The following is a 23,784-nucleotide window of genomic DNA, read 5'->3' as shown; positions in this document are numbered from 1 at the left end:
AGGAACTACACCGGTAGGTGGAGCAATGTACATCCGCGGCGTCATCTGCGAGTAGGCTGGCAGCCGAGGAACCAGCTGGTGGTAGAACACGGCCGCCTTGCAGAAGGCGCGTATCGCAACTTGTCCTGCAACCTCGCGGTAGTAGACAAAATAGTGGATCTCGGGCGCAAAATAGGTGCTCTCATCGACCGAACGATCCACCCTCAAATTGTAAGTGACGAGTACTACAGATATGCGCACTGGCGCATGCTGGAGCGCTTCGCCATCGCCGCCGCCATGGCGCTGGCGTCGCAGACCCAGCCCATGGCGAGCCCTGCCGGCGAAGCGGCAACCGGCAGCGGTGCCAGCAAGGACGGCGAGGCTGGGAAGGCTTCTAATGACCGCTGGATCGCCTGGATGACACGCGGCAAGGTCAGCTCGGCGCTGACGAACATCGTGCTCAAGGACGTGGTTTCACGGGCGTTCAACTTCGTCTGGTTCGGCAAGATAGGCGCGGGCTTCGATGACAACCCCAAGGCGTTCCGGCTGCTGGGCGGGCTGCTGTGCAGCGTCGCTGGCGTGGCGTGCTTCGCGGGCAACGTTATGAAGTTCGAGCCGAAGGTGCTCCTCAACGTGTGCATCAACGTGCTCAAGCACGTGGGGATGCTGACGATGTTGGCGGCGCAGGCGGCATTCCACACCACGTTCTGCGTCAAGAACGCCGCGACCAACGTTGGAGAGATAACCGCCAAGCTGGAGGCGCAAAGCCCGATATGCGACTTCATAGGCATGGCCACGGGGATGCAGCTTGGCACCCTGCTGGCGGATAAGCCCCTTGCCGTCCAAGCGGGGGTCTTCTCCGGGTTCTGCGTAGTCTCCGGCATCTCGACCTACATGTGCGCAAAAAGCGTCTGCTTCAGGACGCTCAACCCGCAGCGGTGCTTCGTGCTGCTGGAGGACTTCGCCAGCGTGCTGCTGCGCAGGCTGGACAGGTACCTGCGGTACCACAAAATGCGGCTCGAGGCGCTCAGACACCGGTGCTCCGGTGACCAGGGCGCGGACTCCGACTCCGGCGATGACAGCGACTCGGACGACTCCTCCAGCCACTCGTGCTTCGAGGACGACGAGTGCGGCGCCATAGCGGAGATGATCCACGACTACGAGTTCGACACCGCGAACAGGCTGCTGCACAGGTTCACTTCGAAGCACCTCTGCAACAAGCTCAAAAGGGCCAGGGAGGCGGGCACGGCTGGCGAGGAGGCCAATGTGCGCTACCCCAACGAGCCGCTGAACCTCGTGCAAAAGCGCATCGGCATGAAGTTCCTGACGCCCGAGCAGGTCGCCGCCCGCGAGCCGCTGCTGTTCCCGTGGCGGGACGGAGCGCTCAAGCACGGCGCCGTCAAGTACTCGCTGGCCGACATGTCGGTGTGCCCGGCGACGCTGGCGGAGTACCTCAAAATATTCAAGGGGGAGCGCTTCGTGGTCGCGCTGGGGTCCGACGGCATAGTGGAGTGCGCCATACACCGGTCGGCCAAGCCGCGCGACGCCATGCTGGCGATTTTGACCTACAACATCGCCGAGAAGCTCTGGACGCTGCTCGACGAGTCGATGGAGCCGGGCTTCATCGACCACCAGCTGGAGCAGATATGGGACCTCTGCAAAAGGTCGGCCGTCAGCCTCAAGGAGGTGCTCGTGCGCCTCAACGCGCAGGTGAACGCGCACCACCCCAACGCCAGCCGCGCAACCGACATGGAGCAGCTGCGCGAGGAGATGCAGTTGTGGAAGTGGGGACTGCAGACAGTCCGCTACGCGTACAACGTGGCCAAGGCGTGCATCGACGAGGTCATGCTAAGCGCGCAGGCCGCCAAGTGGGACGTGGAAAAGTTTGATCTATGTTCGCCGTTCAAGCACTAGTAGAAGAACACCGCCGGGCGGCCGGGGAAGGCCGACTGCCGAATGCTAGTAGTGTCGCGCTCGTGCGCCTCGTCGTGCGGCAGCACGTGCAACTCTGCGAACCGTGTAAAGTATAAGCTCGTAGCTCACCCGTAACCTCTAGCGACTGCTGCACGAACGGCAGGATGGACCGCAGGAACGCCAGCTCGCAGTACGGCAGCTCCAGCAGCAGGGCGCTGCTGCCCATCACGGCGACGTCGCGCAGCTGGAAGCTCGCGAAGGCCAGCATCGTCTTCTTGTCGGCCACGGAAGCCTTGCTGACGAGGTCGGAGGTGGACAGCGCCTTGATCACGTCCTTCTCCGTCATGGCGCCGCTGACGACGTCCATGGCCTGGAGCGCGCGCAGCACCTCCTGGTGGAGCGCCGGGTATTCCCTGCAGTGTGTTAACGGTGGCGCACGTGGGACCCACTTGGCAACGTAGATCACCGCGCCCGTGAACTCGGCAACCGGGGCGGCGCCCTTGCGCTTCTTGGATGTCGCCAGGGACTTCTCCTTGCACTTGCGGAAATCGTCGAGGTTCTTCGACAACAGCTTCACCTGCCTGCGACGCTTCAGCCTCCACGCACTGGCCACAAACCTGTGAAGAGCCCAGTCGATTGCGGGCAGCGTCGGCCACGGCTCTCCCACCAGCGACGTGCTGCGGCCCAGCACCTTCAGCCAGATGAACTCGCACATGTGCGGAATTATCGGGTTGGCGATGCGGCAGAAGGTCTCGTGGTACATCACGAGGGCGGCGTGGTCGACGTCGCCCTGGGACATTTGCATGTAGTTGCGGCGGGCGTTGATGTAGTCGTAGAAGCAGTACTTCAGCGCGTCGCGGTACACGAAGTTCGAGTACGACTCCTTGGCGCGCTCGGCGAGGACGCACAGCTCGTTCATGAACACGCGCTTCGCGTACTCCGACAGGCTGCTCCCGCTGTTGGCACGGCCGGCCAGCTCCATGTCGGACTGCGCAGACAGCAGGATGGCGTGCAGCTTCAGCACGGCCGCTTCGGCCGTCTCCTTCGCGAAGTTGGCGTCATCCAGACCGTCGCCCGCATCCGCGAGCGCCACTCGGGTGCCGTCGGCGGTGTACTGCGCGATGGCGTCCTCGAGCGTCAGGAAGTTCCCCTTGGACTTCGACATCTTCTCCGCGTCGACCAGGATGTGGCCCACGCACAGGTACGACCGCGGCATCGCATCGATGGAGCTCACGTTGCCCCATATGGCATTGTGAACGAACAGGCTCATCGTCAGGTGGTTGAAGATCAGATCCTTGCCGGAGGTACGGAGGTCAACCGGGTACCAGTACGCGAATTCGTCGCGCATCTGGCGCAGCTTCTCGCACATCGCAGCGTCGACGTCGGCAGGGGCCTTGTCGCTCAGGTGGAAGATGTAGTCGAACACCTCCGGGGTCAGCTGCTCCGCCTTCAGGCCGAGGGAACCAGGGGTTGTGCCGAAAATGTCGCCCTGCAAGTAATGCGCAATCGTGTAGTACGCCATGTAGATGGTGCTGTCAGACAGACTCTCGATCAGCGAATTCTTGTTCTGGCTAATGTCCTCCCACGGCAGCACGGTGCCGAGGCCGTACGAACGGCTGCACGCCCAGTTGTCCAACCAGCTCACGACGTGCTTCACCTGGTTCAACGCGGACTCGGAGTAGCAGGTGAACTTAGACGGGTCGCCCACGTGGGCAAGCACGCGTTGCTTCCAGGCCTCGTCGCTGAATTTGGTGTACCACTGGTTGCAGAGCGCGACGATACAGACGTCGCCGGCACGGGCCACAACGCGCTTCGTCGGCTCGTAGTACACGAACGCCTGCTCGTCGCGCAGCATCTCGTCCCGGATGACCTCCTTGACTTCGGACACCTGAGCGCTGTCACTGGAGGCGGAGCGAAACGCACCTTGCGGCCGGTGTAAGGCCCAACGGCCATCACGCCCTCGTAGAACCCGCGCTTGTACAGAATCTCCTTGCAGCGCTCGAGTTTCACGCTGTCCTTGCTGGAGGCGACCTTCTCCTGCTGGCACACCAGCTCGGCGGCGCACGACCCGAGGCCGGGGATGTCGATCACAGGCACCGCGTCGAGGCTGCAGTGGACGGCGTCGACGTTGTACTTCTCCTTGTAGTAGGCGCCCTTCTTGCGGATTTCAGAGAGGGTCATGTAGTCGTCGGGGGAGTCGCTGGGGACGCACGACACGATGCCGGTGCCCTTCTCCATCGAGATCGTCAGCATCGGCAACACGTAGATGCGCTGGTGCACGCTCAGCGGGGTGCGCAGAGCGGAGCCTATGAGCTCCTGGCCGTTACAACGGGACACTGAGTGCACTTCGCTCAGCGTAGACGGCGCTTGGGGAGGACGCAACAGGACCAGACCCTGGTACGCCATGTTCATCGCGGAACGTGCGGAGGTGACGTAGAGGCAGTCGCATCTCTTGACGGCCTCCTCGACGCTCACGATGCTCTCCACGACGCCGAAATCGTTGAAGTTCAGCTTGGGGGTGCTGAAGCCCAGCACCACCTCGTAGGACCCCTCGGGCAGCACAAAGCAGTTCGTTTGGCCGTACATGGTCTCTGGGCGCAGGGTCGCGGCCAACAAGTACACCTGTTTAGACGCTAGGACCTCCTTGTACGGCGCGTACGGCGCATCCAGCGAATCGAGAATGCTAAATGGCGATTCCTCCAGGTGCATTTTTATCGCGGTGTACTCCTGCGCGGTCGCGCCCTCACCCTCAGCGCGGTCGTGGTCGGCGCAGGGCTGCATCACAGACCGGCTGAAGATGGAAGCGCGGCAACCGAAGTGCAGGGTGCCCAGGTCCTTCATGCGGGTGAACTGCCATTCCACGAACGCGTTGTAGTAGGGGTTGCGGTCGGTGGTGATGAACGTGCGGCGCCAGTCGACCGAGGTGCCGAATTGCTGCAGGTCCTGAATCGCCAGCGGCGAGAAGTAGGTCAGCCAGTGCTGGGGGTCGGCGAACTTGGGGATCTCGGCGTCAGCGATGCCCATGTGGCGCATGATCTCCATCTGGGTCATCTGCAAAGCATGGCGGAACTGGGGAAAGCGCACGCACCTTCACATTGGATTTCGCAGTCAGCTTGCTCTTCTTGGAACTGAATTTCGTGCAATCCTTCTCCTGCGCCTGTTCCTGGGAGCCTGCGGTGTCGACGGGGAGTTCCTCCGAGCCGGTGATTGGAGCCGATAAACCAGCGTTTTTAGCCTGCGCGTTATTTTAGTGGGTGGCATGCGACACGTACTTCAGCCAGCTCAGCCTTTATCTTGTCGGCGCACGCCATTATAGGCATACCTGCGCACTTTTAGCCAGCCGTACGGGGGCACTCACCAGTGCAGTGCAGCCCGAACGGCCAAAGCACAGCTTTGCCCTGCGTGCGCTGAAAACGGGCCTGGAACTCGGCCTTGGACATGCTGAACGCGTGCCCAATGTGGAGCCGGCCATTCATGTACGGGTACGGGAATGTGCAGAAGTACTTGTCGGCGGTGCCAGAGGCCGGGACGGACGCGTCGAAGACGCGGCCTTCCTGCCACAGCGCTCGCACCAGAGCTTCATTCTCCAATAATTGCGCGCGTTTCGACATCGTGGTTCGTTGTACGAAAGAATCGGGACTGACTGGCCCACAGCGGCCGCCGTCCACACATTGCTGCGGTTACCGGCTTTTTGGACGCCAACCGACGGTACTATGAAAATAACGACCAAAACGCCGCTACGTAACCAACTCCAAGCAGTGACGCGTCCGTTTGAAGGCCATCGTCATGGGCCAGGACGGTGACGCGGCTAGCGTAGCTGCCGAACCACGCGGCACGCTCACAGTCGAGCAGCTGAAGTCGCATCCCACCTTCACTGCTCTGGCCAACGCAGTCGCGGGAGCGACTTGTACGCTGCTCCTACAGCCGATTGCTTCTCTGCGGACACGTCTGCAATCTCTGAACATATACGACCATGGAATACAGGGAGGAAATCGCAGCAAGTTCGCCGCCATGCTCAGGTTGAGCTGGAGAGACGGCATATTGAGGCTTTATCGAGGCGGAGGATGCTCGATGGTTATTTCGGGCGCCGGCTGGTTTCTCTTCCGATACAGCTTCGACATGATATCGCATTCAAAAATCGTAGATTTCGACAACAAAAACGCAACCAAGCTCGTGAATGGGTCGCTAAGCAGCCTGATCACCACCGCCGTGCTGCACCCGGCGTGGAACGCGAAGCTCAACATGGAGTTGCAGACCAGCAGCACCATGGTTGACGGATGGCCGCAGTACCGGGGCGCCACGCACTACCTCCTGAGCACGTTCAAAAACGAGGGCTTGCCAGGCCTATACAAGGGGTGGGAGGCGAACCTCATCGGGGTGGTGTATTACGGCATGGTCATCTGCGTGTACGAGTCGCTCGCCGAGGTCGACTGGCAGCAGCACCGGTTCCTGGAGAGCGTGCAGTACGCGAAGCCCATAGCGAACGGCATGATAGCCAGGATCATACCGACCACCTTGTGCTACCCGGTTTACGTCAGCCGGACCATGCAGCAGTGTTTCGCAACGGAACTCTCGCATCGGTCGCTGTTCCAGGTCTTCGCCTGGACGCTGCGCAACAAGAGGCTCAGGGGGCTGTACGCCGGGTTCCAGATGCAGCTCGCCAAGTCAGTAATCAGCGGAGGCATCACGTTCGGCATCTACGAGGCGCTCCTGGCGTCGGCAGCGCGCTGCTACAATTTTATACACGGTTGAAAGTAGCTGTCCCTGGCGAAACACACGCAAATCGCAGGTCAAAATGAATCAACAACACGAAGCGGCTGCAACAGAATCACGCAAACACACGTCACGAAATGCACAAAAAACTGCGCCTAATGTAGTACTGATTGACACCGTAGCAGTTGGGTGCGCAGTGGTGCCACTGCAGGGTGCTGTGGCTGCTAAGGGCCAACTAAGGCGCGTAGGCGATGGTGTCGTCAGAGATGGTGATGTAGTCCCTCTCGCGCAGGCTTTGAAGCCTCGCCAATACGTTCTGCGTATAATTGCTACGCTGCATGGTGATGGAGGGGGCGTACCTCGCGGCTGAATCGCGGCAACTGCAACAGCAGCTCGTCGCGTTTCATGCTCTTCATGGCCTTAAGGAGGGCGACGATGGAAGCGTCGATGGCCGCGTCGGGGTCCAGCGCAGAGCCTGCGGAAGTTTCCGCGGAAGCGCTATTGGAACGCAAGTCGCGGTAGCTGGGCACGGCATCCAGGGTCACATCGCAGCCGTCGTTGAAGGCGGAGTTGAGCTCAACTTCGTCGCCGGCCTACAATTGGTGAGCATACATGCGCGCCAACTGCAACACACCTGAAGGCTCAGCACTCCCTTGTCAAAAAGCGGCTGTAAAATCTGGAGGGCGAATGAGCGGTTCACGCCGAGCTTGGCTGCGATGTCGTCAAGCGCCAGTGACGGCCCCTCGAAGAGCATCAATGCTGATGCCTGGACGAGATCGCAAATTAGCGTCCTGGTGGCGCCACCGCATTCCAGCTCTAATTCCACGCGGCCCAACATGCGGTTGTGAGAAATCGTGCGGTGGAGGTGAGCACGCTGCATTTCTTTCAGTTTGGAGAAGCCGTCCTCAAAGGTGCTGTGCAGTTTCACGTCCTCCGAGTAGTCTGCGCAGCGTTGGATGGTTACACAAGCCGCCAACCTCTCAAGCACGGCCAATTGAATTTGGATATGACCATGAAAGGGGTGCCGCATTTGCGTGCCTCGGAAGACTCATCGATCATACGACGGAGGCGCTCAACTTCATCAGAGGCCCCTAGGCCTTGCAGCATGTGGATGGAGGTCCTCTCCATGTTCAGAGAGCTTCGGCAATAGAGGAGGCGCCCTGCCAACTTGAACTTGTAGCATTGGTAAAAGTCGTCCCTGTGGTGTAGGGCCTCCAGGAGCCCGCAACAGTTCCGCAACCGTGTAACCGACCCAGGATCAGCGGACACCAAGGTGCTGTCCCAGTGGTCAACTAGGTCTTTTGTGAAATCGGTGAGTTGGGCTATGACATTGCCGAAAGCTCTGCGAACTGCATTGGATATCGCTGGGTCGACGGCTGGGTCTGCTGGTGACGACGACGCATTTTCCTGATCTGCGGTTGTCGCACTGCTTGCGGCATTTTCCCCGCTTCCGGATGCCGTGGGAGTGTCGTTTTTGACGAAGCAGCTCTTCAGCAGTTCTGCACGTTTTCTACGCAGTGGAAAATTAAAACAGTACTTTGACACCGAAGCCAGCCTGACAGCACCTCGTCAAAAGATACAGTGGACGACAAAGAACGCCGGATCGATCTATTCAAAGACTCTGCTATTGCAGGTACGCCGCCTTGGATGGGGGTTATAATACGGTACATAAGTTGGAGGTCCTAAAGGCGTGCTTGTAAAATGTTTGTCGTAACCCACCGCCTCGCTGCCCTGGTCGATTAGGGAGTCGATCTCGCCCACTTTCTGGATTATGTCAGACTGGCGGTCTTGTATCAGTGCCTTTAGCACCGTGTCGGTTAGCGGCCGAAGTGTAGTTTCGCTCAGCCAGCGGGCGCAGTCGGCACGTTCCTGCTCAAGGCAGTGCTACGCCACTTTGAGTCACGACAGCAGGTACAACTCACATCAACGATGCTTAGATAGTCCAATAAATCGCAATCTTGCACCCACAGCGGGCCCATGGTGGAATAATAACGAGCGGCTCGTGCGATTATCTCCGACTCGAGCTCGTTCTTGTACTGCAGCCCGCCGCTGCCGTCCAGCTCGTGGAACATCTGAGCGAGAGCGCCCACCTCAAACTCGTCCACATCAGTCTCCGATCGGCGCGTATCAAGCAATTCCAGCAGCCGGCGTTTCAGCCTCTCTTTGTGTTTCTCAAATACCTGCGCAGGCATGAATTGCAGTAACATGCAGACCCACGATGCGCTGGAACGCCTCCAATGCGATGAGCTTCACTGGGCTGCTTGACGAGTAGTTCACGTAGAATCGGTCCAAGTAGGAGAATAGTCGGCCTACGGCCTCAGCGTATACCCGGAAACGGGCCCACGTGTCAACTATCTGCTCCACGGTAGCAGGTGCTTCGGCAGAAACGGGGATCTGCGACACATCCTTCTCCGCAACGATTAAAGCCACCTTGCGATTAATGAAGTCGACGAAGAGCTGCGACACTCTGCGGTACAGCGGCTCCTCATTCCGAGAGTTTTTGGCCGTGCACAGCCTGTAGACAATCCTGCAAACAGTTAACGGATTGGGAGGCAAACCGACGAGTAACCGGCTAGAAAGTCATTGGGTGTAAAAATAGGTTTCGGAGGGCGGCGGATGTCCATGGAATCCACGTGGTCGGCGATTCTGTCAACGCAATTAGACGCCGTAAATATGGCGCACCTGGCGAGGTGTTCGCGCGAAAGCGCCGACCAGCCCTCATCGAGGTTACATGTGTTAGTTGGATTCTGCATAATTTAGTTAAAGTACGCCGGGCAGCCCTTGTACATCTCTAGCACATCGAGCTGTTCGGGGGTGAACTTGTGGACGTGGACCTGATACCAGGCGTCCATGTGAGACTTGAAGAAGTCTTGCAGTGTCGTCTGGACGACACGCTGCGGCGGCATTAGCGCGCTGGAATACACACTTACTCTCACGATGTCTGGGAAACGCGAAGCCCCGCAACTGGCCTGTCACACATCAGCACATTTATGGTCTATAAACTCACCAATCTGGTTAGCGTGTACGGCATCCACTTGGGGACGTGATACGGCGCCGTCCCAATGAGCGCAGCCAGGCCGAAGACGCCAGCACTTGCCGTTTCGTCGTGGTTTTCCTTGATTAGGCTGTAGAAGCGCTCCGTCAACTCGATGTAGAGATGGTCGCCGGACGAGAGCACGATGTACGTCAGCGCGTCACGCGCGGCATCGCGCGCTTGCCGGTGTTGCAGCGCCGAAATGTACATCTCCAGCAGCACCTTCACTGCATTCGTGCGCCGCAGGTACATGCACATGTTGCGCTGCAGCTTCTGCAGACAGATGACACCACACAGAGCACAGTAAACAAACCTTGGCGACATTTATGGCGTACTCCTTCGTGTTGTACGACTGCGCCTTGCAAACGTTGTCCAGGATGGATACCACGGCGTCCACAGTGGAGAGGTCCTTCTGGTGGTGGAACGGCGACAACGCGATCTGGCTCACAGCGCGAGTGGCGAAGTCTCCGACCACAGTGTTGGAGTGGTTTCTATGCTTCAAGCAAAACGACAAGAACTGGCCGGTATAGGGGTGGCTCAGGTCCTGCACAGGCACGGACGCTGAGTAGAGCATGGAAATTACCGACAGCAACCCCTTAATGGGCATGTCATCCGTGCCCTCGGCGGAGCCGTTGGCGTCGACCCTGGCGACCAACTGCGATATGTGAGAGTGCACGCTCTGCTTGAACTCGTGCAACTCGCCGTACATGCGACACAGCCCCGCCATGAACGAGCACAGGTATCCCACCTCTTCTACAATCTGCAGCGGGCTGTTGCAAATGACGTCCTCCTTCAATATTGCATCGCAGAGGATTTCGAATATGCCTCGGTGCTTCGTTGTCAGCTGCTGGAGCAGTGCCCGATACAGTTTGAGCTGCTTGACGATACGCGGGCTCGTGGTGTTGTCAGAAGCCAGGTCGCACGCCTGCAAAGCGTCCATTTTCAGAGGGGCGCGGAAGTTTATTCCCACGTTGATTATGGGTATGCACGCATCGCCGTAAATGTCGTAATCCTCTAGAGCGAGGCGCAAGCCGTCCATGAAGTCCACAATACGATCCTGAACGATGGTCTCCAGATCTATCTTGATCACCGGATGCAAAACCTCCCAAATCCTTTCACGCACCGACCTTTCAGCGCGAAGTGACGCCTTCATCAACGCGGCGGTGATTTCGGCAAATGCACAGTGGTCGTCACGCATAATTGGCGGACAGCTCGCAAGCCCGGCCAAAACCTCCTTGCACTGCTCTATGGTGTCCACTTTACCTGCGTCCAGCATCGCAGAGAAGTACCAGTACATCAAGTAAAAGTTGTGCAGCGAAAACGAGCCCGAATTGGCGGCCATGCGGTTACGGGGCCATGTGCGGTCCAGCTTGATCACGCTGGTCACAATTTTGTTCACCCGCACCAAGGTGGCCGTGTTGTCGTCCGTGAGGTCCTCGTGGTTAGCCACGCAAATGGCCCTCATCAGGGTCTCCGCGAACTTATACTCGAACAACTCCGCGGGTAAGCTGCCACGATTGGCGGGGTCGCCCAGGAGCCTATAAATGCCGTGCAGCGCCACAGTGACGACGCAAGGCTGCTTCACGGTGCGATCCACCGCCTCCATCAGCCACGCAATGTACCGACCGCGGCTATCAACGGGGATCAGGTCGTTGAAGCAGACCAGAAGCGACGTCGCATACAGCTGGAAGCGCCAGTGACTGGCAGCAGCAACTTGCTTCGAATTGGAGTCTAAGAGCGAATCCAAAATAAAGTTCATCGTTCCGGCGGTGGTTTCAGTAGGGGGCATGACTTCGCGGTTTTTGAGCACGTCAACCAAACGGTTGTCGAACTTCACCATCAAAGAATCCTTGTTCGGAACCGTCATGACCGCAGGGCAGATGAACCTGCAAAACTTGTCGAACGCGATATCGGACGATCCAATATGCTTCAAAAGTGAAAGGATTAAACTGTCCGAGATGTTGGTCAAGGTTTTAATTGCACGATCCGAGCCGTCCGCCGATGTGGGATATACCGCAATGCCCTGATTCAACACAAAGTGGGCAACGTGCGACCTCACGCGTCGGTGGAGGTTAATTAACGGCTTTATCATGTTGCGGCCGTGGTGAGCCAGGTCCTTGAACTGGGATGTTGCGCATTGCAATATCATGTTCAAGAGCTCCTTACGAGGCCCCACGCACTCGTGATCGAGCTTACGCAGATTCAGACGGTAATGGAAACGTTCGTACACCATCAACAGCCACGCAACACGAGGCGCATCCTGCCAGTGGCCCTCCTTGTGGAAGCCGTGGTATGATGACGTCCAAGAGAGCATCGCACGAGCAGCCGTCACCGTGGTTCCTATGTAGCATTCATTCTTCATTGAAGCTACCACGGAGACGTTTTCGAAGGAGTTGCTGTCGTTTTGTTGCACGCAACGGCACATGTACTCTCCTGCCGTTTTCAGAAGTTTGGTGTAGATGTTCGCGACCACTAGGTCATTAGTCGACTCTATGCCACCGAACTTGGACAGCACGGTCAAAATAAACTGCAAAACGAACTGCTGCACTTCCGTAATCTCAGGGCGGTCGATGGGCGTCACCGTTAGCAGCCCTTTGGCACGAACGGGGCGGTCATCAACGCTGAACTGGCTCAGGCTACGCAGCAATCTCTTGGCAAGCATGCAGGCACGGTTCATTCGGACGTACAAGGTGCATGAAGGGTCGATATCCATCTCCAATGGCACGGCGCCGATGGGCTTGGTAGGGACTGCCATGTCAACGGTGCCTTCCGTCAGGCGCATCATCAGATCAACAAAACACCAGCAAAGATCAACGGCGCAGTCCATTTCCTGCGCTGTTGCAATGTGCCATTTCACGCCAAGTGTGCCAGTGATGTCACATCTTCCGTTAACAAACTCGGCATCACGTGCGAACCATGGAACGTCCCACAGAAGCAACCCGCGACATAAATCATCCTTGAAGTTGTTGGCGCACTTGACGTCCGTGAAGTACACGCCGACCAAACTTTCGACGCAGCGTTGTAACAACTTGGAGGCGCCTTTGAAAACCTTTTTCGAGGCGTGCGAAAGACCTGCCTTCAGGATGTACCTAAGTTTGGGCAGCCGCGGCAGCAGCTCAACGTTGGCACGACGCACCAACCCAGAGAAACAGCCAATGTACCACGCCAATTGGTCTTCACTCAACACTGCGTATGAGTTCTCTACTTCGCGAGAGAACCTCTCGAATAATTTGTCGAAAACCATCTCCATCGCCATTTTGCTGTTGGAGTGGCTGATGGCGGTGGCTATGGCGACCATGTACTTCAGCGCGTTTTCGCGGAAGGCGTTGTCACAGACCCATCGCACAAAGGTCTCGCAGATGCATCCGAAAGTGTGGGCGTCAGTTTGCGATAAGATGGTGGCCAGCGCCGAGCGCAACAGCACAAAAGTACCCATCTCAACTGCATTCATCATAGATTCTCTGTCGGCATCAGGTCGTGACGAGTTCTCCGACAGCCGTAACACGGCTTCGAACCAGTCCTGGCACCACCCCGGGAGATTCTGCGATATGCACTTGCGCTGGCTAAGCACATGGTCTAGGGCGGCTACTGCCTCGTCCATATTTTTGGTGGTTCGAAGCACGACAAACTCTCGCGAAAAGAAGTTATCCTCACTGTTTGGGGCAACCAAGGGGCTAGCAACGTCGAAAACGGAGTTGTGCAGGTCGACGGCGGTGCATTGCACGGGCGTGCCCTGCCCGGTCATGTCAACGTCGCCGCTTGTCTCTGCTGACACGCGCATGTATACCGACCGAATCAGGTCCACCTTGGCCTGATGGGTGAGCTCGATGTCGGACAGGTCGCGACAAGGCATGTGGGAGAAGATGATGTTCACCAGCGTCAGTGCTTGGCCCGTCTTGAACAGGTCCGCTGCGTCAATGCCCTTAACGCACGCGTCAAGAATCGGCAGCAGTGCGATCGGAGTATAGGCCAGTATTGTAGGCATCAGCTGACCGAATATTCGCATGCAGCTCAATATCCGGTGAGGCTCCGTGAGAGTCTCGGTGGACATGATCAGGTGGTCTACAAGCTCACTTAGCGTCCTGTCAGGCAGCAGAGTGCACAGCCGCTTTATTGCGTCCTCGTAATACGGTGCAAGGGTAAGGTTCTTGCAATAGATTCCCTGTCGGGCCATTGAGTAAAACAGGTCCACCACGGCCACGTCGTTGGCCCGTGTGAGACGGTACCTGGTATCACCGTTTACAGTACCAACAGTGGAAGCGGTGATTTGGGGCGATCCACGCTCACGGCCCACTCGAACGGTGTAGGTCAAGACGAAGTGCTTCACAAAGTTCGCAATGTTAGACGACCACTTGCCGCCATTTGAGGGATGGGTGTAGGGGTACATCACACTCACGGCCGAGGACAAGTAATCCATAATCTCCGTTGCGAAAGGCACCACCGGAACACCCTGCTCATTTATGGAGCACACAAGGTACGCCAACAGCTGCCCGAAAAGCTTGCTACTGTACAATGGGTGTAGCAAAAGCACCGTGTACTCGCCCGGGATGGACTCCCTGCTCCTGTTTGCGTTGCCCGAGTTGGGAATGGAGAGGCTCGAACTGAAGATGTGGAATATGGAAGGCAAGTTCGTGGTAATGTCGTCGGTCAGGTAGGGTTTCCCAGCGGCCCAGGCGAACTTGATGGCGCGCACGATTAAAAGGAGCATCATGGAGTTCCACGAATTGACGGTGCCCTCAGGCACCAAATTCCACCACTTGAACAAAGTGCCGTCCATCAGGAACCTGTACAAAGTGACACTAGGGCACATCAACAGTATCAGCCTGAACTTGAAGAATATTTCTTTCGAACGCAAGTCCAGGTTGTCGACATCGCCGATGACTTTATACACCAAGTCAATGCCAACATCGTCGCGGTATACCCAAAGACGCCGCATGCAACCTGCAATGCGAACGACCGCGGAAATCCAGAACTTCCTAACGGTGCTGCTTGTGCAGACTGGCTGCTCCGCGATGTAATACTCGAACAACTTCAGCAAGACATCGATGGTGATGAAGTTGAATCGTCTTTCCATCTCATCGCGGCAGTTGTGGTTATCTACCTCCCAGATTGATGGCAGCACATGCACAATCGAGTGGAGTACATACGAGACACAGCGTAGCAACCTGATGCGGAACTTCATTGTAAGCCTTTTTTGCGATTTCACGATGTGAGACAGCTCATCTAAGACCTCCTGCGAGCCCAGCGCCTGCCACAGGGAAGCGTCAACGCCATCGATATCATGCGCAGCCAGCATCCACATCCTGCGAGCCCACATCGCCAACGTGTCGATGTTGGAAACGTCCCCAAGATATCCATGGTCAAAGCAGTAGTACGCGAACCTTTCGAAGCGGTAGGTTATGTCGGACCAGTCAGCATTTTCCCAACTGGACCGAACGCATCCGTGGAGGTCGTCGTACTCCTCGTCGCGCACGGCCTGGACATAGGCTGGGAGAGCATGGTCAATTTCCGCCGTTATACGGTGGAACACGTGCCGGTGCGCGCCCAGCATTTTGATAAATGTGTAAAGGTTGCATATGTCCAGCCCCAGTAATTATGGACGATGTGGCATCGCGGATCAAACGTCTCGGGTATAGTTGTTACATTACATGCGACTATATCGGACTTAATGCAGCCCTCGAAATGAGCTTCCAGCACTTATATTCAAGGGGCGCCGCTGGCGTGTTTGTGCTGGGTAGTCTTGAGCGGTTGTCGGCATGTTAGCGCAGCCTTTGTCTAGCGAATGCCACCGAAAATGAAATCGCAAGAGGAACCGGCGTTGCACCTTTAACGAATCATAATATCAACAGACCAAAAGGCAATTCCTGTTACGCGAATGTGTGGATGTATTCCGGTTATATAAACGTTTGGGAGTATACGTCCTGCTGACAGTAACGATAATGTTGCAACGCAGCTCATGTGTATCACCAATAGCGCGTATATCGTTCACAAGTATGGCTACCACGCAATAAGTCACGTTACGTGCCTGATGATGAGCCGATAAGAACACTAGGCCGCTTAGAGGACGCGAATGCGTGCCACGGCACACATATGGCACCGCTAGTAGCCACGAATACATACCAAACATAGTGGCGCTCGTGTCGGACGAATGGGTAAAGTGAAGTCATTTTTCAGGGTCCTTGCCTGCCCCAAAAAAGGTGGGACCAGAAGTACCCGAACAAGAGCGCAAGACAAGCCATCAAACGAGGCTGCCGAGGATACCAGTGGACACATATTTAAGAAGAACATATCGGTCGATGAAGAAGAGAACTTTTCCGAGTTGCGTGGCGACAACTTCTCGTTCTCTGCCATTGTAAACTCAACGGATGCCGTTGTACAGCAACCGGAATGCGCTTTTGCGAATTTCAATCAGCAGATGTCAATTGAATGTCCAGAAGGTAGTCGACAACATGTAGCTATTTTTTCGTTGTGTAACATCCTTTTGTTCAAGATTAAGCAGGACCTTCTACTCGCTTTATTCTGCCTACACAGGCAATCGATGCGAGTCCATTTGAGGCGCCAGTTTGTTAAAAAAATTGCTTATGTTTTCAAACGCAACCTCGAAAATTCTGCCAGGTATGTCCATCTTTTACAACTGCACAACGACACAGGCACGCCGTCATCACGCTAAGACGTTACCGAATGCCACTACAACACCATCCAAAGTTCCTGATTGCCATCACCAGAATCGAAAACAACCTTGAAAAACCGGTAGTGAGGAATGTGCAAGCGTCCTTCCAAGCCTTGAGAAATAGAAGACCTCCAGTCACTCCACCAGGGTCTACGAGTCAAAGGAGCCACGCAGCGTCTGAAGGCAAGCGGCAGGGATCTATCATTTCTTCTAAGCCTGATTCTGCTTACATCTGCAATAAGTCGCTCGGGGTGTCATCTACTCAACTGACTCAAGGTTACCAACCGCGGTCTAATACAACTGGCACCTCTCGGCCCATCAAACTGAATGATTTAGCCAGACACCGGGCATCTACATTATCTGGAAACGGTGCTGTAGATGCTAATGGAGCCCACTTAAGGGCAGCTCAATCTTGCCACTCCAAAAGTGCGTCAACTGGGCCGTCGGTTACACGCGATGATAAAGGCGCAGCATTAAAATGTGTAGATGAGTGCATTCAACAAGATATTCACAACAAAACGGATTGCAGCAGTAGCAAACAGGTGGATAAGAAAAAAATTGGCAATTCAATCTTCCAAAACGCCATAAAAGGCGCACAGCGCTCTATTCCGGCCGTAGCGGAGCAGAAGACAAACATTATATGGGAACTAGATTTCTTCACATGTGAGCCTTACGTATCCTATGCCTACAAGTCCATTAGATGTTCATCATTAACGCGCAATGATGCGCCTGTGTACGATGCTCAGAAGTGTCACCGTTACGCCTAACGCATTACAACGTCTGAAGTTCCTCACCCGAGGCAACGAAAACAGGAGCCTGGTCGTCTCAGTCACGGGAGGAGGGTGCTCAGGTTTTCAGTATAACTTCAAAATAGTGGATGATACGAATGATCTAAGGTGCGTTTAAGCCCATGTATACCTTCCAAATTTGCAGGTGCATATACGATAGCGACAATTGCATGAAAGTATTCAGTGACGATGCGAGTTTGGAACTAATCGATTCGTGTACCATAGACTATCAGAACAACCTGGTAGGGTCGAAGTTCGTGCTTGATAACATAAGGAACCTCTCGAAGCGTTGTTCTTGCGGAAACTCTTTTGATATCAAAGATTAATTGTTTGTAATAGTAGATGTGTCACTGCCATATATAAATGTTTGTTGCGATTAAACATTATTAGCATCATTATTAACATTAGCTTGTTATGCGGTTGTTTGTGTTTTCCTTTTATAGTGTGCTATCTGGCTAGGCCCGGTTTTCGTGTTTGCGGGGCTGCCGCCTCACGCCGATACTGGTTGCGGGATCCACGTCGGTTTGTTGCCGATCGTCACTGGTGCCATCCATGTGGGCATCCATCCAATTTGGGTCAGAGGGGCTGCTACAGAGTCGTACTCTTACCGTGGTTTCACGTCACTCTTCGCAACGTATGAGTTTGTTGCTCTAACATCGCGTTGGATGTGGTAAATTATGCGATCACAAATGTTAAGTGATAGTATATGCATATTATAATATCGCTCCACAAGTCCTTCCAACGTCACAACATTTGGTAAAACCATGGGAATCGTCTGATACTTTAAAAGGCATAGGCACCTTTCACGCTCATATTACATCTTCTCCACCAGCTTATATACGCTTTATATCGCCATATGGATAATGGTGATAATCGTGCGATGATAATGTATCGCCAATAATGGGTGTCTTGCAGAGGAGAATTTTGTTGGGAAAGACAACGATGCCTCATGTAATAATTTTAGTGTTATAGATTGCATTAAAAACGTTATCAATGACATAACATGAACACTGTTGTCTAATATTCAAAATTTTTAGTCTTGCTTATTTTTTAAGGAAAATTCTTCCGTAACAAGGCAGCTAGCTGGGGAGATGGGATCTTCACTGCCACTGCTTCAAAAAATTACTAGCCCTACTTATTTGTTAAGTCATATATTCATGCGCGGTAAGTTGGTGGAAGGCCATTTTTACTCAAGATTATTTTTGTCTGTCGTCCGACGCAAAATATAACCATGGCAAAATTTATAGGAGCCCAGTTGGCAATTTGCGCTATTATTCTGCAGTTTATTGGATTCATCGACGCGTTTGAAAGTGTGCTCAGAAATTTTGGAAACCGATTGATTTCCAATGCCCTAGTTGCATTCCACATAAACATGGATGACATTGGAATGGCAACTCTGGCATGCCCACGCCAAGTCAACGGAACTGAGTACGTATGGCATCCCCAACCAACCGCTGATCATGACAATACTCTCACAACCTACGTGATTGAAGACGGCAAGTTTCGTTCCGTCCCTTTTTCGAAGGTAGTGGTCACCGAAGCACCACGCCCATATGTTCGGAAAGTGCCAAAGGAGTCGCAAACAGAGTTGCATATTGATCTAATGGATGACCATATATATGCCATTACCGAGAACCGTTTTGCGCTTATTTGTGGTCCTAGAAATTTGGTATTGAGTGAGGCGCTGCAAGCCCAACTTGCTCGCCGGCGGCATATTTATGAACGAGAAGTGTATATATGGGATCAAACTGTGCCATTGGTTGACGAAATAGCCAAGACAGGGAAGAGCTTGGGTGTGGTATTCTTGCACAGAGGCCGCAAGCACAAACTTATGCAGGGCTGTGGAAGCCGTCCCTCACCACTTTTTGCTTCGGATAATGTTACCGTGGACTCCGAAACGGGCACACGGTCGTGTATGGTAGATCCGATGTCAGAATTGCCCATAGGCTTCATTTGTCAAGGGCGTATTGAACCTGATGATTGCATGAAGTATCTCTTGGGCAAGACGGACGGAGTTGTGACTGCTCCTACACCACATTTATATAGGAATTTAAATAATCGTGGAAAATGGGTTATAGCGCAATATTATAATGGCTTAGCATTACGAGCATTCAATGGCGAATGTAGGTGCATAGATCCGAAAACGGGTAGGGTGAAAGCAAGGATAGAGGTCCGTTGGAAAACTGAATACATTTGCGACATAACCAGCATGATTGCCCGTAACAGGTTCAATCCTATTAGTGGCCCCTGGTGTTCAGTGATGTTACATCCGGGTGCTACGTTGACCATAAAGTTGCCAAAACAGACAGTCAAGTCGGCTGCTGCTGACTTGGAATTCGAAGAAGACGGCGATATTGACGAGGATGCTTTGAGAGTCCCATACTCGCAACTGCCGTCTACCCACGCATACGAAACTGCATTCAAGCCGGACACGGCGTTGACGCTACGCCAAATACAAACGATTTCTGCCATCGATCATTACGACGAAATCTTGATCCACGAAGCATTTACTGGCAACGTGCTCGATGTAGACGTTTCACAAATGGAGAGAGGAGAGGTCAAGCTGAAGTACCGTATAGACAGACCTCTGGCTTTACGAAGAGGATGCAACTCGTTCTTATATCATTGGACATTCATATCTAGAAACCAATATGTTCTTGAAAAGATACGCGCTGTAGTGAACGTCTCATTTGCGCCTACTTATCGCCACGATATTATTGGTTGCGACCGATGGAGGCCAGGTATGTTTAATCCGGCAAATGATATTGGATCTCTTGCAATTAGAGACATGGGGAATGGTATAGGGTTAACATCTGAATGGCTGGTAAGTGTCATGAGTGGCAAGAAACAAGCCGGCATCCGATGCGGAGACAATGAGGAGCTGCTTCCAAACAATTGCGAGTCCACAGGATACGATCTTTCCTCCAATCAGATTGCTCCATTTCCTACATCTGTTCGCAATGCCACACTTTATCCCATTCGAGGATTTCAGGTATTCGAGATGAGCTTCCAAAATGTCCCCGTCAGTCACTCTTGCAGTTGTGTCAATGAACATGGATACGAGACATCTAGACTTATTTTAAGATCCAACCGTCGTGAAGGGTATATGTACACAGTACGTCGTGAGGAGGCATACCGAAGGTTGATGCCTTATTCATTATTGCCCTGGACTGAGGTGGCATTATTTTACGGCGTTTCCAATCCTATGCGATCAATTGTGCTACACAACATGCCCCATAGACCTATAAAACTGCATTCGGGCACAGAATTTTTCATGCGGTGTGTTATGAGTCATGCGCTGTACAACGGTGAGAATAACGCCGCCGCAATACCTACCTGGTTACCAGATGATCCTGGATACAACCATTACAAAGTAGATACCACCGCAGATGGACATAGGCTGATTCGAAAGCCACACGAAGAGCGAATCGCTGGGACAAGAGGTGGATTTACAATCATTCTGTCAGAATATACAGAAGAATATTGTGGTTTGATGATCAAATCCAATAGCGGCGCAATTTTGGTATCCAGGGATCCAGATCACTCGGAATACGTGCCCATGACATTCGTTTGCGGTAAGGAGCTATCAGAAACAGATTTTGGTCCAATCAACGACGGTGCGTATGCAGATACTATTCCCCAGGTTATAGCGCCGTTAGAGGAATACACGTGGAACGTAGTTCAAATTGATGTAGAGATGACAGACCCATACATGCAAGGGTGCGGAATTACTGACTCAAGGGATATGTTATTCAAGCCCGAGACATTCAAAATCAACGATGCAGAAGGAAAAGAAATCGGTTGCAAAATTGATATTCAGGCTGCCAATGAAGCAGCGTTCTACTGCCCAGCGCCTTACATCCTCGACCCACCGGATTGCTTCAACCAAGTTTACGTGGACGGAAAAGTGATGAACATAGGAGACATCAGCCAGTCTTTGGTAGCGTCACATTCCAACCACTTTGTCACACTGAAGTTCAACAGCGAACTCATTGGACCCGGGGAGACGCTTCGCAAGACACCGCCGTTGGAGTGCCGGTGCGTCACTACCAAGGGTGTCGTCCTATCCACCATCCAGATTGAGAACTACTACGCCGAGGAATGAGTAACTGAAAAATGATAGCTCTAAGGTCATTGAATCTATTTTTCCAGTGATTATTTCACAGTTCATTTCTCATGAGTGGCCACCGTTGTATTCGGTTGTCAAATAATTACTGCGGTCACCACATGAGCAACGTATTTTTGTTGCTAAAGTACGTGTGAAGTAATGTGGCCAGTTCTTATATATTTCGTGAGTAGCTTGCACAATTCCTTATCTTTTTTACAAGACATAGCCATGGTGAAGAAGGTATCATATGGCCTCTCTCATGTTTGCAAGCCAGCTGTATTATCTGCAATGCCATTAATTCACACCAATGGAGTGCATAAGACATATGATACCGGACATAAGGGCTTCCAGCAATCGTGATCGCCAACCTCCGCGCCAGTAGTCACAGTGGACCACCCATGGAAAGGCACACAAAAATCGTTTCATGCAATTTCAATGTTCTCACAGCGCGTCAAAGATGACGATATGCAAATTTACAATGAGACCTCTTGATATTTTTGGAGTGCTAGCATAGCATTGCCACCTGACTGGGCCGCACAATCTGCAGATCAATGCGATGTGTTAAGGAAAGCGAGAAAACGTGTCATATGATGCGTATATGTGTAAGGATAAACGTGACGGATAGGATGTGGAGTGCAATATAGAATCGGGGAAAGAGTATTAAACAACCTTATACCCAACGAGCACGATTTCATTGGAGCCGCAATGGAATATGACACGTAAACCTGTGATAACATATCATCTTTACGATTGTATAGGAACTGCGAAATGCAGGAACGATATCGTGCTTCTACTGAGGAAAAAGGCTCGTCATCTAAAGGGGGCTTGTCATCACTTTCATGGTAAAATGCTGCTCATATCAATGACAAGGGCATGATAAACGATGCTATCGCTGTGATGATATTATATAAATGTAAATCTACAAAGAACGATAAAGGCGCCTCAATTAATGCTGATATTTCGAGCCTGCGCCTAGTGATACCGGCAATCCATGGGTTTAGATTCGCAATCTTAAGTGTCATTATGGTGCCTTTAGGTGGTGAGAGGCTCGCCCGTATATTGCGCATGGCGATTCGGTAGCTTGCGGTTGCTTGTGAATCTAGGGAGAGCCCGTAGGGAACAGCTAGGCGGCGATACTGTCCCAGGTTAAAGTATTTATTTCATCGCTGCGCAGCTTAATGACATGTGGACTAGTGGATATGGACGGCGGTTGTAGGTTTGGCGATAGGGAAGAAAAGTGTCACGGCAAAAGTTGTATGTGCTGTCTCCAGTGTTGTGATGCGTGTTTACTGTGCGTACCATGTGTTTTGGAAAACGAAAAGCGCAACAATAGGGAAACATATTGGACTGTAAACTGTAAACTCCAATCTACAAATAGTCACGGTTAAAAAATTTCGTCCGATTAAAGTGAAGGTGCACGATTTGCCAACATAATTATCATTATCATCACCATCTTCGCCGTATTTTTCACGTTTGTCGACACAGGGTCGCCGGAAATGCATTACGAAAGGTTTTCCTACTTCTTTGAACAACTCCAAGGAACCCATACAGCGGACATTCAGGCCTCAATTATTTTACGTAACAATGTCATTGGATGCTAACATCAGTGGCCTTACTTTCACGCCAATGGCTTAGTTATATGTTACTTTTTATAACTCATAGCTGCCGCTCCTCTCATCCTCCGCATCATAGTCATCCGCCTCGACCTGCTCCACATCAAATCGCATCTACATAGTCCCTCGAGTCGTAGGATCGCCGCGCAATCACTACTCGCTGCGGCACGTGTCAACAAGCTAAACAGGGTGTTTTATCCGCAACCATAGACGTGAGTTCATGTATCTACCTCATCGCCGCCTTAATGCTACTCACCACCTCAATGATTGCTACAGTGATGACGCCACTGCGAACTTCAGTCTACCCATCAAAGCATCCTACTGCCTAACTAACCACCTTGCCTAATATCGAGGGATTCATCGCAATACATAATCTAGTTAACGCGTTGAGGCGTTGGTTGCCCAGTGAGTTAAGTTATGCGTTAAACGTGAGATGCCTACTCCCATCGTGTCACCTTAAGGTGATGCGGCGTGGTCGGCCGTCATCGTGCAACGCCAACTACCACCATGCTATGTGAATGTGAGTCATTCGCTATGTGATTGTCTGGTATGTTAGCTATCATGTGAGTTGCTGGGAAATAAACTTAGCCGTTGATCTCTAACGTGACGGCATTAGACAACGTAGTTATGTGACATTGATTGCAACAGCGTAAATGAGAAACATATTAATTATGCACTGTAGAACGCATGGGCACTCATCAGGGGACTAAGGCGTCGCTCGTGGAAGCAGATTTAAGCTGAAATCACACAAGTTGGGCGGAGTCGGGACTGCGCACAAGATATAAGTCAATCTGTATGCTACGACGCAGATACTACGCACAAGCGCCTGACTCACTTCCAACCATGGTTCGCTTGGCACGCAGCCGTAGTGTCCATGGCAGTGCGTTGAATGGCGGACGCTTATGTTGCCGCTGAATACCGATAGAAGACGGCCAGTCGAGCCGGAATTGCGGTTGCAGAACTGT

The 23,784-nt window shown here is 53.2% G+C and overlaps 6 protein-coding genes across 6 annotated transcripts; 4 read left to right on the top strand and 2 right to left on the bottom strand.

Moving 5' to 3' along the window:
* Nucleotides 1-246: 246 nt before the first annotated feature.
* BBBOND_0307240 (hypothetical protein, conserved) lies at nt 247-1,893 on the top strand (the record flags this gene model as incomplete). Its single annotated transcript, XM_012913552.1, has 1 exon — nt 247-1,893. The coding sequence occupies one exon, from the start codon at nt 247-249 to the stop codon at nt 1,891-1,893; it is 1,647 nt and encodes a 548-aa protein (XP_012769006.1).
* BBBOND_0307230 (leucyl-tRNA synthetase, putative) lies at nt 1,890-5,504 on the bottom strand (the record flags this gene model as incomplete). The annotated part of the gene is made up of 8 exons (XM_012913551.1): nt 1,890-1,987; nt 2,023-2,306; nt 2,343-2,474; nt 2,511-3,781; nt 3,817-4,944; nt 4,982-5,128; nt 5,166-5,215; nt 5,252-5,504. The coding sequence occupies 8 exons, from the start codon at nt 5,502-5,504 to the stop codon at nt 1,890-1,892; spliced, it is 3,363 nt and encodes a 1,120-aa protein (XP_012769005.1).
* Nucleotides 5,505-5,679: 175 nt separating this feature from the next.
* BBBOND_0307220 (mitochondrial carrier protein, putative) lies at nt 5,680-6,645 on the top strand (the record flags this gene model as incomplete). Its single annotated transcript, XM_012913550.1, has 1 exon — nt 5,680-6,645. The coding sequence occupies one exon, from the start codon at nt 5,680-5,682 to the stop codon at nt 6,643-6,645; it is 966 nt and encodes a 321-aa protein (XP_012769004.1).
* A 196-nt stretch (nt 6,646-6,841) lies between these two features.
* On the bottom strand, nt 6,842-15,191 carry BBBOND_0307210 (Cullin, putative; the record flags this gene model as incomplete). Its single annotated transcript, XM_012913549.1, has 13 exons — nt 6,842-6,922; nt 6,966-7,199; nt 7,241-7,548; nt 7,584-8,116; nt 8,152-8,288; nt 8,326-8,490; nt 8,529-8,786; nt 8,824-9,133; nt 9,169-9,288; nt 9,376-9,500; nt 9,537-9,575; nt 9,614-9,913; nt 9,954-15,191. 13 exons carry the CDS (start codon nt 15,189-15,191, stop codon nt 6,842-6,844), a joined length of 7,848 nt encoding a protein of 2,615 aa, XP_012769003.1.
* A 597-nt stretch (nt 15,192-15,788) lies between these two features.
* BBBOND_0307200 (Iron-sulphur cluster biosynthesis domain containing protein, putative) lies at nt 15,789-17,424 on the top strand (the record flags this gene model as incomplete). The annotated part of the gene is given in 4 exon segments (XM_012913548.1): nt 15,789-16,255; nt 16,291-17,043; nt 17,057-17,206; nt 17,244-17,424. The coding sequence occupies 4 exon segments, from the start codon at nt 15,789-15,791 to the stop codon at nt 17,422-17,424; spliced, it is 1,551 nt and encodes a 516-aa protein (XP_012769002.1).
* A 905-nt stretch (nt 17,425-18,329) lies between these two features.
* On the top strand, nt 18,330-21,203 carry BBBOND_0307190 (hypothetical protein; the record flags this gene model as incomplete). Its single annotated transcript, XM_012913547.1, has 1 exon — nt 18,330-21,203. One exon carries the CDS (start codon nt 18,330-18,332, stop codon nt 21,201-21,203), a length of 2,874 nt encoding a protein of 957 aa, XP_012769001.1.
* Between the last annotated feature and the right edge of the window lie 2,581 nt (nt 21,204-23,784).

This window comes from Babesia bigemina, assembly GCF_000981445.1.
Source record: "Babesia bigemina genome assembly Bbig001, chromosome : III".
Lineage (NCBI taxonomy): Eukaryota > Apicomplexa > Aconoidasida > Piroplasmida > Babesiidae > Babesia > Babesia bigemina.
This window is presented reverse-complemented; position numbering and strand designations above follow the sequence as displayed.